Genomic DNA, 14,770 nt, shown 5'->3' with positions numbered 1-14,770 from the left:
TATGTCTATGTTCCTATCAAAATATGTATAATGTATGTTTGTCTGTATGTATGTTTGTTTGTTTGTCTGTCTGTGCGTTTTGGTTGAAGAGTGTTGTGGGTGCCATTTTTCTTGTTGTTTGTGCATGCGTGAACATATTGGTAGATAAAGAAGTTCATCTGATTGATCGATTCAAGCGATCAATCTATTTATATATATATATATGTGTATGTATATGTATGTATGTATGTATGTGGGTGTAGATGTGTGTGTATATTTAACGTTTTTAGAGATGCTAGCAATTAAGCAAAATTTTCTTTTACTTGAGATTCTGTCTGTCAGTTGTCTGTGCTTTTGGGCATCCAGGCGCGTTATCCATGTACATACATATACATATAAGCAACCACCCCACTTCACCAACTAATCGGTTCCCGGTACCCACCAACCCAACCCAACCCCAATCTCCCCCCATTCTACGATCCCTTAGAACTATAATTATTAAATTTTTGCTTTCTGTTTTTTTGCAATGCTATGTCCATGTTCCATTATAATTAGAGAGTTGTGGTGCGTAGCATTGGTGTTGTTGTTGTTGTTGTATTCTGTGTGGTGTTTGGTTTCTCGTTATCGTTATCCATGGCATTGCCACTGGGGCCGGCCGACTCGTTTGTATTGGTGGATCTAGCATCCTTTTTGCCTGCATCTCCTCCTCCATGTCGTGAGGCTCGAAATTTACGCACAATTAGGCTACCGGTATGTTTGATGTTTCTTTTTAATCGGTTGCCACCGCCTCCATCACTGTCGCTGCCACTTTTATCCTTTTTTGCCGTGCTCATTGCCTTATGTTGGATGGGTGGACCAGCGCCTTCGCCTTCCTCCTCCAAAATGGCATTTATCGGATTTAGATCAACATAGAGAGGTGGTGGTGGTGGTGGTGGTAGCTCTCTTGCTGATGGTTTACTGGCCAGCAACTGTTGCTGCATATCAACAGTTTGTGGGGAAGCCGGATCGCATGGCAGCACCTCGCGTGACTTCACATTCTCCTTGGAGCTGTATGGCGAGTACATGTGAAAAGCTGATAATAACGATCGTGATTTCTTTTGATCATCATTGACACCGGTTGACAATCTGCTCTTCTTGCGCCTTTGAGATCCCTGCTGACTGGTTAATGAGCGGCATAATAGTGATAGCTCAGACAGCTTTGAGCTGCTTCTGGCCATTTGTGAGTCGGCAGTAGATATGGTATCAGCTTGAGTGGTATCAGCGACAGTGTCAGTGGCGGCATCGGTGCTTCCCTCGTTGTTTGTTTGGTTAAGTCACAGCCGTAGGTCAAAAGCAATGCGGGACGCAATGTTCTTGAAGCCAATGCTGGTGCCTAAAACGAAAATGGATTCATCATTAAATGTTCTCTTTCTCTTTTAAAATCCCTCTGCCTCTCACTTACCGGAGATTCGCTTAAAGCGCACTCCATTCAAAGAAAGTCGTGGCAATTTACAGACTTCTATTTCCCATTGCACAAGTGAGTCTGTATTCGGGTCACCATGAACGCACCAAAGTACAAATCTAAATAAAAAAGTATAATTTTAACAATCTATCATTTACTTTTTTCTCTTACATTTAACTCACCTTTCACGCTGTTCATAGTCACAATTGTTCTGATCAAGGACTTCACGTATCTTTTGCATTATTTGATCCGGCATCAATGGTGATGTTGTCTTCATTGACCATGTGAAACGCAATACACGTGGTTTTGCTGCCTCTTCCGTGGTGGAAGTACTGTAAGAATGTAATTGATTCAAAAACATAAGAGAGAACGCACTGCAAAAAGTCAACTAAATAAAACCAAAGCATTAACTATTTATTCCTTTTTTCTAAAAAAAAAAACTAACGAAGTAATCTTCACGCCTAAAAAAAAAAAACCCCTTGTCCGGTCGATAATTGTTGCCATGTATAATGAATGATTTGTTAGTACACAAAAACTTAAAATTGCTCACAAACAATTCTTATTCAGAATTTTAAGTATGGAAAAACATTATTCCCTTTAAAGTACATATCAAAATTACTTTGGTATTCCTTTTTAATAAATTTCTTTCAACTAAAGTATTAATCAGCAAATGAATAAAACTCCAAAGCTCTCGGATTCTGCGAGTTAGTTAAAAATTTAACTATACTAATGATGAATTTACAGATTTTTAAGAAACAAAAAGCTTTAAAAATTCTAGACACTGCTAAAAACAAAAAATTTAAACTAAGAAAAGTATTCATCGAAATACAGTTACCAATATTTACAGCTGTGTTCAAAAAAATAGGATTGTAGTTGACTTGGGTCTAAAAACTGAGTGAAAAAGAACTAATATTTCTATATTATAGTATTTTTTGTTGTTAACTATATTTAAAATCTATCCAGACTTGGACAATAATTAAATTCGATGAAAAACTTATATAACCTGGCATTAGCAAAGGTATGAAAATAAAAATCTGTATATAAGTATATTCAAATCTCTTTAATTCGAAATTCGAGGGACTCTAAAAAAATAACGAGTTAACGTTTAGTGTTTGAAATAATAAGTGGTTTAAAATTTTTAGAAGAAAATTAACTGCTTATGTTTAACATATTCATTAATTATGAACGGGTTTGCTTTGAAGAAACTGCTCAGAATTATGAAAAATTTTATAGATGTATTTAGATGATTTTGATGTATCATCGTTATCTTCATCTTGATCGTTGCAAAATTTCGCCATTGCTTTAATGATCCTGAGACAGCAACATCTTCATCCACTTGAACATGGTCAGAAAAACTAACTCCGTTGATGTCAACTACTAGTACCATTGATGGTTCTTCGTAATCCATAATTATATCCAAATTGTTTCGTTCTAATTTAAATTGTCGACTGTTTGACTATGAGAGTTCGAATTACCACTTCGTAGAAATTATTTTCTTCGTTCGAATTACCGAGTGCATAAAAAATAAAGATATATTTAACAATTTTTTAGGGAACTCGTGATAAATTTGAATTATTAAGAGGTTCGGAAAATCGCTTGTTCAAATTGACAAGAGTCGACTGTATTTTTTATAATATTTAACCTTTTTTGAAGAAAATGTTTCTATGTTTCTTTGCAATGCCCCAAAATCGAAAAATTATCAAATTAGATTGTTCAATCGAATCAAAACGTCTACTTAAACCCTAAAAATAAGTCATTAAAAATGCAGTCAAAGCTATTCCGAATTAAAATTAATCATGTTTCAAATTTATCATATTTTTTATTTGTAGTAGATCCTTTGATCCCTAAAATAATGAGCCATTGGTATTGCATTGAGGCGATAAGATAAGGAAAATGCACGAGACGATTTCTCCGTACTCTTAGTTTGTCAAAAATTATTGAAAAAAGTTGAAAGAGATGATCAATCGTGTAGCTTTGCTTTGCTATATTGTTTGCTTTAATTAAGTTCTTCAAAACATTTGGAATTATGTCAAATTTCAAGGTCCGATAATGTGAAAAATTGATTTATGATTTTCGTATTTTTTAAAACACAGCTGTAAGTAATAAAATTCAATTCAAAAAGACTTGCAAAATTTTGGGTATGCATTCAAGATTAGTTGCTGCTGCTGCTGCTTTCTTGACCACAAAGTTTATGATTTTTACATAATTTATTTATGCCTTTATTAAATTACTAATTTATTTAATAATGTATTAATTATTTCTTTGAAACTTAATATATATATATATATATATATATTTATATGTGTATATATAATAACTACTAATCGATCCACTGAAGGTGGTGCTCGATGGATAACACGATTTATAGATAATCATCTGTACAAATAAAATGGTCACATGCACAAGTTTTTGTTTTGTTTTTGTTTTTTTTTTCTAATACATTATTTCATCCTTGATTTTAGTTTAGATTAAGTTTAATTTCTGTTTCAGTGACTACTTGGTATATTGATGGTAATTTTTTTGTTTTCTTAAAAATGCTACTTGTTGACGCTCTTTGTTTTTATGCGCTTAGACTTCAGCTTCAGTTTTTGTTTTGTTTTTAGTTTAGTTTTTAGTTTAGTTGTAGAGTATGTGATTTGATTGATCAACTGCAAAAAGTAAGTTTCATTTTTGATTGTATGAATCGATAGATAGCTCTCTCTCTCACTCACTCTCTCTACATTTTATCTCAAAACATATATTTATACATACATACAAATACATACAATATATAAAGTGAAGCGAAATTGCTAAATCAAATATGTATATAAGATCATTTCTTGTTACAATAGCTGCAAATCCGGGCCATTTTTTAGAGTGTGTTTAGATTAATTCCATCTTCCATCTCGTTTTCTCTTAGAGCAATTTCGTTAAATAGTTTTTAATTTCCATAACATTTGTGGTTTTTTGTTTTGTTTTTGTTGTTTATAAACTAAAATTGCCATACACAATATTAACATAAAATTCTATGCATTTATTGTTTGTAGATAGTACCCGTGGGTGTCAAATATATTTACTAATAATGTATTTATGTATGTTTAATCCATAATCGTGACAGTGATAGCAAAAAGTGCTCTGATTGGAGGATTGGGTTCAAGTTTGGGTGTCGTTCACTTCACACAAGTTTAGCATTAGGCTTTATCTTTAGTTAGTTTTAACTTTCTTTCTTCCTTTCTTCGTTTCTTCTTCGCTTCTCATTCTCTTTTACACAAACAATGAAAACACAGAATTTTGGCGATTCCTGTTTGTTGTTCATTTACTTTTTAAATACATGTATTTTTTTGTTGTTTATTATTTATATAAATGTAAGTGTATAATTAGTTAATAATTTTAATAAAACATAGGCGCATGTGTGAATTGTTTTGGATATACGCAACGGAACTCAACGTTGTCGCTTTCATTTTTGTATTTTTTTTTGTTTTCTGTGTTTTTGGAGGGTTAATCGCGCCGAATCGTTAACGGAATCGAAATCGGATTTTGAATTTCGATTACACGAAAATTCAATATCGCAAAACGACAATCCGACATCTCCGTTTCGATCCGTAAAGCATTCCGATCCGTTACGATACAACGATTAGATACAACGCGTTACGATACGATACGATACGTTACGATATGATCTGTGATCTGTGATCAGTAGTAATTTGTAATCTGTCTCACTCTCTCTCTTAGCTCTGTATCATATCATTCTCTCATACTCTCTCTGCTCTGTATCTCTCTCTCTCCGTCACGCGCGTTTACACTATGGGGGAATCGTTTGTTTCAGTTTCAGTTTTTAGAACTATTAACAAGAAGTAGTTAATGCTTGTTTTTGTTAATTACTGGTTTGGCCTAAAATTAAAGAAAAAATTTTAAACAAATTATTCACGGCTGGAAAAAATATTAATAATGGGTAAAAAAAAAAAAAGAAACAAACAAATACGAGAAATGAAACCAAAAGAAAACAGATAAGAAAATAGAACGGAAAATTAAACGTTTCCTTATTAAGAAAGAAAAGTAAACGCAATTTGTTTTTATTTTTTTTTGTAATTAACTAATTTTGCATAATAATTTTCATTTTGTAATTTTTTTTCTTTGTTTTATTTTATTTTTTTATTTTTGCATAATGTATTTGAAATAAAAAAAAAAATCAGGGGAAAAACAGGACGAAAAACAACAAAGCCTTCCTAGCAGAGTGTGGGGGGGTGACAAAATGGAAATATTACATATAATAATTATAATTATATAGTTAAATCGTATATAAAGCAATCGTGGGTATATTATATAAAATAAAAAAAAATAGTATACAAACAAAAAATATATATAATTATATGTAGAAAGACGAAACTAATAAAATGTGACGGAGAATTTTATTTTTTTTTTGGAGAGCGCAGAGAGGAAGCGACTAATTTCATATATATATTTTTTTTAATCTTGATAACTAAGAGCTTAGACTGGCTGTACTTTCTTTTTTGTTGATTCCTCCGAGACGTTATAGACTTAAGATACATATTTCATTATGTATGTACGCACTGTTTGTATGTGTTTGTATGTATGTATGTATGAATATAGTATTGCATTCAGAATCGTTCGTTTTAATGCTCGTAGTATTTAATTAATTAAATGCTTAATTTGTTTCCTCTTTTCACAAGTGCATGTGAACCATCATTTTTAACCGAGAATCACTGAAACCCTCTCAAATCGTATGTTTGATTACAATTTTTGTATATACACACATATATATATACTTATGGATGATTTTTGGTTTGTTTTTTTTTTCACTAACTAAATACAAAATATACAAGTTGGTTAAAATGTATGTATAAAATGCATGCGTCGACGTTGTGTTGTGTTTTTTTTTTCGTGGTATATTAACACGGTCATAGTAATTATATTATGCTTTTCATACATACTTTCCTTTTTCGATTTTTTGAAAAACTTTTAGTTAAAAAAAAAACAAAGAGCAAAAAACAATTCAAACAAAAGAAGAAAAATAAGCAGAACAATTAAAGGAAATAACCAAAAAACAAAAATAAAAAATTGTGCATCATTTATTAGTAGAAAATAACATAATTAAAAACAAATATTTAAATAAAATATAAAAAGGTGAACACAGAGCGCCATAATAACAATTCTCATAACATCATGCAATTATATAAATAAAAAGTGCTATTTCTTTTTCTCATCTGTTGTGTCGCTCTCTTTCTTGGTGGATCAATTAACAGTTTATTAGTAACAACCTTAACCCACCAAAATGTGGGTGGAGGGAGTTTGGGGGGGCTGTGTCTTCCGTTAGTGCGGTGCAAAATGTATATTGTGTACTCGTTGCTCCCTCTCTGTAACTCTCTCTCTCTCTCTTATCTCTCTCACTCTCTGTCTCATTCAACCACAACTCTTCTTAATTGACCTTAATTGATGCCGCGATGAATTAATTATATTAGGTTAAACAAAAAGTTACAAAAAAAAAAACATTTATAAACGATTTCCGTTAACCAATATGAAATTCCTATAAATGTGCCCTAAACCGATGCTTAAATGTGTTATCGATTAAATGTAATCCCTAACATTTAGCCCTAACCGTTATGTGCCCTTTTCCGGTTTCTCTTATCAATAACGGACTTTAATAGAGCGACTGAAACAGGTGAGCTTTCAAGTTTCAATAAAAATTTTTGTTTAAAATTACATAATTGTTATTATGTCTAAAGAGAATTGGGCCAGAATTAAAAAAAAACTTGAAAAAATAATTTAAATTTAAATGTAATAAAAACAATGGCATGCCTTAAACGAAACAAATTAACATTAACAAAAATATTGGAAATAAATCATCTTAAAAAGATATCTTGTCCTAATTTGCAAGCCAAATAAATAAGAGTCAACATGCATTTTCACCACGATTCGTGGTGAATTGAAGGTGCATTCAGAATTGTTTGGAAACTCATTTCAATCTGCTTTGAGTAACTATATAAGTCACTTCATTTTAATAATAATATGATGCAGGATCATTTAGAGGCAAGGCGCATAAAGGAAATGTAAACGGGAAGAAATTTGCCCTCTAAAGTATGCAATAGATTGCAAAGTTTTCTAAATATAGCTTAAAAATGTGGTCTATAAACAAGTTTTAATGGTTTATTTGGGTTTATTTAATTCATAAAGCTATATTTTTAACAAAACTTCGGGGTAAAGTTTGTTTCCATTTCATTTTCCTATAACTCGCCACTAATAATTGAAGTTAAGTATGTGTTTTTACCATGGATCAGACACATTAGCAACAGCAGGAAAGGATTGGTAGTTAAGATTTTCTACCAAACAAGAAGAGATTTTAATTTTGTTACCATAAGGGAAAGGAAAGCAGGACGAAACTCTGGATCTAAAGACCTAAAAATAATGGCTTCCTCTGCTGGACACTCTCTGCTGTAACATGTTAATAGAAAATGTGTCATTTGTAGGCCAATGACCGAAAAGTTTGAAAGCAATGAATGAGGAAATCTACCAAGTTACAATTTTTAAAGTTTTTAGTCCTACATTTGTCTCATTTTATACTTATTGAATAACTCTACTTAGGCTTCTATATCTTTAGCGATATTTGTTTTAAGTGGTGCGTATTAAACGAAAACAAAATATTTAATGGTCGTACTGTATGAAACCCTGCAGAATGGATTTTGAAAAAAACATAAAGACATACATATGAGTAGTATGTGTGTGTGTTTTTTTTTTATAATTAAAATATGCAAATGAAAAAATAATATGAAACAAAGATAACAACAAAAAAAAAAAGAAGAAAAACAATGAAACATAAAAACGAAAAAATAAGAAACGGGTTGTTTTTTTTTTCTTCAAATAATTATAATACTTTATGTATTTGTTATATATAAAACGTAATGTAAAAATTGAATTTGAAACTGCATTTGCTTTTCTTGTATTATATTTGTATATATATTAATATATACTCGCGTTAAATGAAGAAAGAAAATTGGCTTTTTTTTGTTTTTTAATGGCAGAGATAGTTTAAAAGATTTAATTAAAACTTACCGTTTGCTAAAACGTGAGGACAGTTTGGAAAAGAAGCTCATGCGACCTGGATGCGATGAGTCGCCGGATGCTCCACTTGTTCCGGAGTATTCCAGCGCTGTGTTGTTTCGTGCTCTGGTTTGACCTACATAGACGGGGATAATAGATATGACAAGTCATTTATTAGAGACGATTAGACGAAATTGGACCTCAACCAAAAGTAAACTACAAAACACATTCTACAAACTGACTGATTTGTTGTTTCTCTGATTATGCATGTATGTATGTACAGCGATAAATTGTTGTTGTACAGACATCATTTTTAATTACTTAATTAAAGTAAAAATTAATTGTAAACGAAGTGTGATCAAGAGGTTGCTTACCCATCCCTCTACAGTTAAGTTAATGAAGAGTAGTTTGAGAAAGAAGCGAATTTCCTAGATTTGGCTTAACTTTTAAATTTTCACTTCGACTTTTATTAATTTTATTACCAAAATGTTTATCACCTTGAACTTTTATTTTATAGTTTAACGATTAATTTACATTTTTGAGATTAATCTAAAAAAACGATTAAGCAACATATAATAAAAGTTTAAAGAATTAAGATGCTTTGGACTTTCCGAAAAGGCTATCTCGCTTACTCTTACAAGCACCAAGGCACTTTATCGGTTTTTTGTTTATCTGGGCGAAACTTTTATACTTATAACTTCTTTATTCTTAAGCCAAATTTTATGAAATTTTCTAGTCGGATAAAAATGAATAATAAATATAAGTATCCCAAAATTAAGAGTGGAAATATGTAAAGTGACTTAGTTGTTTGAAGGCAGAATAAAAACAAGTAAAAATCATAATCAATATATAATTGAAAAGGAAAATACTTATAATGATTATAGGAACATACATTTTTTACAACTTCCTTATCAAATTTATAAATTCGAAATTTTGTAATATTCTGGTAATAACTTTTTGATCACACCTCGAAAGAACCCTTTAGCCAACACGAACGTCAAAAACGTTCTTTGGTTATTCAGCATATTGTCATTTATGTAATTTTCTAAAAATATGTACATAAAATATTATAAAAAATAAAGTTTAGTAGAAAAGAAAATTAGGATATTATTTTTTTGTTTTTTTGTTATCTAATAAGTATGTATTAAATATAATAGTAAATAAGTAATGATCCAGTTCTTCTTTGCTCGAGATCACCATTAGAATAATTATTAACTAGGAAATTGTTTGCTATGAATAGTTTTCCATCCGCTTTTTATTTATTTTGTTTTTTTTTTCTTTAAAGAAAAATGTTCTAAAAGACACACGTACATAGATATAGATACATACATTCAGGATCAATCGATAATAAGTTATATAGAAAAATATATGCATAATACTCGGATAACATTATGACTTAAACACACGTGCATGAGAAATGCGCAAACCGCTAAAATGAAAAGCGATGAGGTAGGAACGAAACGAACGAAAGCACGAAAAAATATATAGTATAAAAATTAATAAAAAGAATAGAACTAATAACATTCACACTCATTTGAATGAGAGTCGATTGAAATTATATATATTTTGTTTGTTGATAATAAATATAATGTATGTAATATATATATATATGTAATTTGATACGCCGTAAGTAGAATAATGTATGTACGTGCAGGAGTAAAAGAGACAAACAAAATGTTGCCCCATATACGATTTTTTGGTTTTTTTTTTTGGATGCATTATGAGAATTATCGTTTTTCAAAACGAAACCGTAAAAAAAAATAGATAATTAAATTAAAACTCAGAGTCAAGAAACACAAATAGTAGTAAGTATTAGTAGTTTTGGGTTTAGAGGTTGGTTGATAGGTGGATTTTATTTTTAAGCCTAGGCTCTTTTTTTTTTTTGTTTATTAAATTTGTGTGTGAGTAAAATTAATGTATTTTTTTATTTTTTTTTGTCAATATTAAAACTAATAAAAAATATAATTGTGAACAGAAAACTCACCAGAGTGAAAGGTTGAACGTGATGGAACATTCCTTGGAAAGTGTCTGCTTGATTTAACAGCCGATGTTCTAAGTCGATCGAACAGACTATATATATGTACAGATACAGATACGTATACACACACACATCGATTTTGTGTTTTGTGAAGAATGAAGAAGAAATCAATCAATTCGGTATACGATATTCGTTTTTTTGGGTTTAATTGTTCAACGATTGAGCAGTTTGTCGATAGTTTTTTTGGTTTTTTTTTTGTGTGTTTTTCCAATGAATTGCATTTGCAGAGAACGAAAATTCGTTTTAATCAGTTAGAAAATGGTAATTCATATCAATTGTAGTTTGTGTTGTGGTTAATTATCATAACGTAGAACCGTTTCGAGTGTTCGTTGATTGTGTGTTCATGTGTGTGTGTGTGTTTCGGATGTTTATGGATCAAAATATTGCAATGTAGATGAAGAGGGGGCGGGCGGCGGCGACGGCGACGCACATCGTTAACGAATCAGTTCAAATATTGATCCAAATCCAGTAAAATATATATATTTTTATTGATGAATGGCGGGCAAGACAACAAAAAAACAGCGCGAATCAAGCAGTTTTTCATTTGATTGATGTGGTGGATAATAATATGACGGAGAAAGGTGGCGCAACCACGTCGAAGACACAAACAAAATGAAAAGAAAACAAAAAAAATTGGGGAGGAAAAAAAAAACAGAATAATCATGTAAATTTTGTAAAGAGACAATTTCTTAAAAACAAAATGTAATTATCACTAAGAAAAAACATAATAATTATCAATGGTTTAGTTGAATGCAGAGACATGAACTTATAAGCAATAGTATTAGGATAGCTGAGAAGGATATATATATAATATACAATTACATATGGAAGAACAGAAGCCATTTTTATTTTTATACGGACTGCTTATGTAATTTATGTTGAAAAGCATTATATATATAGAGTAAGAGAAGTCCATCATGCCATGAAGGAGAATAGCCTTTTGAGTACTTAAGTTAAGCACTAAATGTTGGTAGTAAGTTTGTATGATTGATTGATTGATTGTTATGAATAATTTCAATGAAATTTGATAGGACTCACAAGGACACAGACAATAACAACAACAACAATGTTGTCATCGTATCGTACATATATCTCTACTATAACTAATTGACATACATATATGTATTTTGGTTTTATGAGCAGCGCAGATTTGTTGTTAGACAAGATAGTAGTATATAAACCGCATTAGATTAATCTATATATACATGGATGAGATTATAATACGAAAAAAAAAAAGGTTTTACAACATCAGCACAAAACATAATACTTTTGATTTTTTACAACAAAACATAACAAAGAAACAGAAACAAAGGGAAGTATATATATGTATATAGAGAAAGATTTCATTTCATTTTAGACAAGTGAAGGGAGGAGGAGGGGATAGAGAAGTCAAAGTTATCAATTAGAGAATTAAAGAGTCGAGTGTGAGTGAGTGAAAAGAATTCCTTGTTGTAGTTGTTGTTGTTGTAGTAGTTGTAATTTGTTGTCATGCATTATGAAACTTAAGGAATTACAATTAGGTGTGACTAGAGGAATTATTAAATGCAAAATCAATTTGGAAATATATACTTAATATGTATGTATGTTTTTGATTTTATTTTTCAAGATTTTTTGTTTGTTGTTGTTTTTTGGGTGTTGTATACGAAATAAAAAACTATTCATAAATAACTATTCTAGCCCCAAGTAATCTCTCTCTTTCTCTTAACTCTTTGCGCATTATATAGAGAAACCAAAATAAAATAAATCAAAAAAATGAAAAATTCTTCTGTACTGCCGAAAAAAAAAATTCATTGAAATTGAAATGATGAGGGAAACAATACATACATATATATATATGAGCGCGGGGTAAAAATAAAAGACATAATGTGAAAACAAATAAACTTGTAAAAATCGAAACCAAATATAGATATATTATATATATATGCTATAGTTGTATTTACTAATATATATTCATACATTTATATAGCAGCGAGGGTCGTGGTCGTGGTCGTATAGGTGATGACATTTCACACACACCCAAAAAAAGAAAATAATGTTGATAATTTGATTAAAAGGTTTGTGTGGCCACGCCCACAGCCACGACCCCGGCTAAAACTCTAGGTTAATAAAAAGGTCTCTTAATGTAGGAGGATTTTGTAATTTGCACTCACCAAAATTTGTTTGTTTCGTTTTCGAATCCAAATTGAATTCGATTCAAATCAAATTCATTGATAATTCAAGTTGAGTTTATATTTCAGTTATTTTCGTATTTTCAAATTTGATTTTTGGCGGTTTTTCAATTTGCATTTTTTTTATGGACAACGAAAGATTGGTTGGTTGGTTGTTTGGTTGTTTGGTTGGTAATAGTAGTTGGTAGCAGTCGAAAGGAAGATTCGGAGAAGGTTGTTGCAGAATTTTCAGTTTTCGATTAACAGATTTTGGTCATTTGTTGGTCGTAGGTAATGTTGGTTGGTTGGTTGGTTGGTTGGTTGGTTGTTTGGTGTTATATTATAGTTGCGGATTGAAAACGCCACACAACAAAATGGATGTACATATTATATATGTGGTAGTGTAGTAGTGGTAGTAGTAGTAGTAGTAGTAGGTATCAAAATTAGACATTTGGTTTTGTTTTGTTTTTGGTTTTTCAACAGACAATGTGTGTTCAAAATTTGTATAAAAACATGAAAAGATAAGAAATTTACATTATTCAAGTGATCAAAACACAGTTAGATCGTTAATAAATTATTATTATTTTTCAATATAGAGCGAAAGAGAGAACAAAGGTAACCAAGGCCGGACACATAACACGTGACTAATCGAATACTAAAACATATAATATATAAATTTTTATTAGTTAATTATAATAATAAACTCTAATTAAACGATGAACGCTCACTCTAAACAGATGACATCAATAGGAAAGTATTTGAAATCAAAACAAGGAAAAAAGAAGAGAAAAAAATAACAACAACGCGGTATAAATGTGTTATGTAAATGTATGAAAGAGTCCTTTAAGGGGTTTTACATCTAGTTGAAAGTCCTAAGAAAACTTTAGTTATTAAAACCTTTATCCTGAGATTAAGTATTTTTAGATTATTTCTGTTTTTCAGTTTGTTTTCTGTTTTTTATTCGAAGATATAATCAAACAATAAATCCCTTTATGGGGCTTTCTTTGTTGCAATCTTCTAACTTTATTTGTTTCTATTTTAAACCTAATAAATTTATGTGGTACATATCTCTTTTTACTGTCGCTTTTCGTTACCTTAAGTTTCATAACAAAGCTAACAAATTGGTCACTGCAAAAATATAAGTTTTGGCTCTAAACTTTGTTTAACAAAGACGTCATCGATAACTTAGATATTGTATGTACATATTAAGATTTCTTTATATTATTTGTTTAAGATTATTGGAATTAATTTTTGTACATTAACATGTTCTAAAAGCTTCTGTTACATGGCTCATGAAGAGCTTCTGACTCAAGAAACCAATATATAAAAATGACTTTTTTCTGGAAATCTGGAAGGATTTTTGGATTTAAAGATTATTGAAAAATAAATCGGTTTTCTGATTCCAACTAGATGTAACCCCTTAATACACACTTAACTTGTGAGAAACTTCTTGTTTTAGCGTTCTATAAAAAGCTGCCCACAACTGTGTGAAAAATTTCTACCTAATCTTGTATTTGATATAATAATAAAATATGTAGGAGATATATTTTGGGGGAAGGGAACAAGTTGTATCTCTAAATTGTAATGAGTAGACAAAATCTATTTTGGAATGTTATGTAGGGGAAAATGATTTGACTTAAAAATGTGTTTTTTTTTGTTTGTTATGTCTAACAAGTATGACGAAATGTATAATCCGTACATCGGAAAACTTAAGATCATAAAACTTGGAATGTCAATAGATCAATGCATAACTTTTAGGATATTACATTCTTCTTTAAGGCTTCATAGATAGACGCTAGTTAACAGTTGCAAATCTAACTTGGCCCCCTAAGGTATGCAATAAGCAGGTCAAGAATTGACTTTTTCAAATATATGAAGAAATTTTGGAATGTTTATAGACAATATTTAAGTGACAAGGCATTTGTTGAAGGCAATGAATACTTTTCCAACTTCTTGCATACTTTAGGGAGCAAAGTTCTTTCGTATTTTAAAACTCTAGATCAGTGAATTGGTAAGAGTAATTAAAAAATTAAAGAGTAGAGTATATATCTTAGGTCCATGAACTCAGGCTTTATCCTTCATGGCATTGGACAAAAGTTAAATCAACGAATTGTATTATTAATCACAACC

At 30.5% G+C, this 14,770-nt stretch overlaps 1 protein-coding gene across 20 annotated transcripts in view; it reads right to left on the bottom strand.

The window, feature by feature from the left end:
* Positions 1 to 471: 471 nt before the first annotated feature.
* Positions 472 to 14,770, bottom strand: part of LOC6640841 (MAP/microtubule affinity-regulating kinase 3) — a 37,642-nt gene continuing 23,343 nt past the window's right edge. For 8 of the 20 annotated variants that reach the window (XM_015178671.3, XM_023175102.2, XM_023175088.2 and 5 more), the window contains 5 exons: positions 10,440 to 10,525; positions 8,468 to 8,591; positions 1,603 to 1,752; positions 1,421 to 1,539; positions 472 to 1,351 (listed from right to left, as the gene is read on the bottom strand). In XM_015178671.3, coding sequence (XP_015034157.1) covers positions 1,293 to 1,351; positions 1,421 to 1,539; positions 1,603 to 1,752; positions 8,468 to 8,591; positions 10,440 to 10,525 — 538 coding nt within the window. In that variant the 3' untranslated portion in view covers positions 472 to 1,292. Of the gene's footprint in view, positions 1,352 to 1,420; positions 1,540 to 1,602; positions 1,753 to 4,418; positions 5,291 to 8,467; positions 8,592 to 10,439; positions 10,526 to 14,770 lie in introns of those variants that run through there. The other 12 variants (XM_015178673.3, XM_015178674.3, XM_023175103.2 and 9 more) reach the window with 4 other exon arrangements.

This window comes from Drosophila willistoni, assembly GCF_018902025.1.
Source record: "Drosophila willistoni isolate 14030-0811.24 chromosome 2L unlocalized genomic scaffold, UCI_dwil_1.1 Seg168, whole genome shotgun sequence".
Taxonomy (NCBI): Eukaryota; Metazoa; Arthropoda; class Insecta; order Diptera; family Drosophilidae; genus Drosophila; species Drosophila willistoni.
The sequence above is the reverse complement of the archived record's forward strand: the minus strand, read 5'-3'. Positions and strand labels throughout refer to the sequence as shown.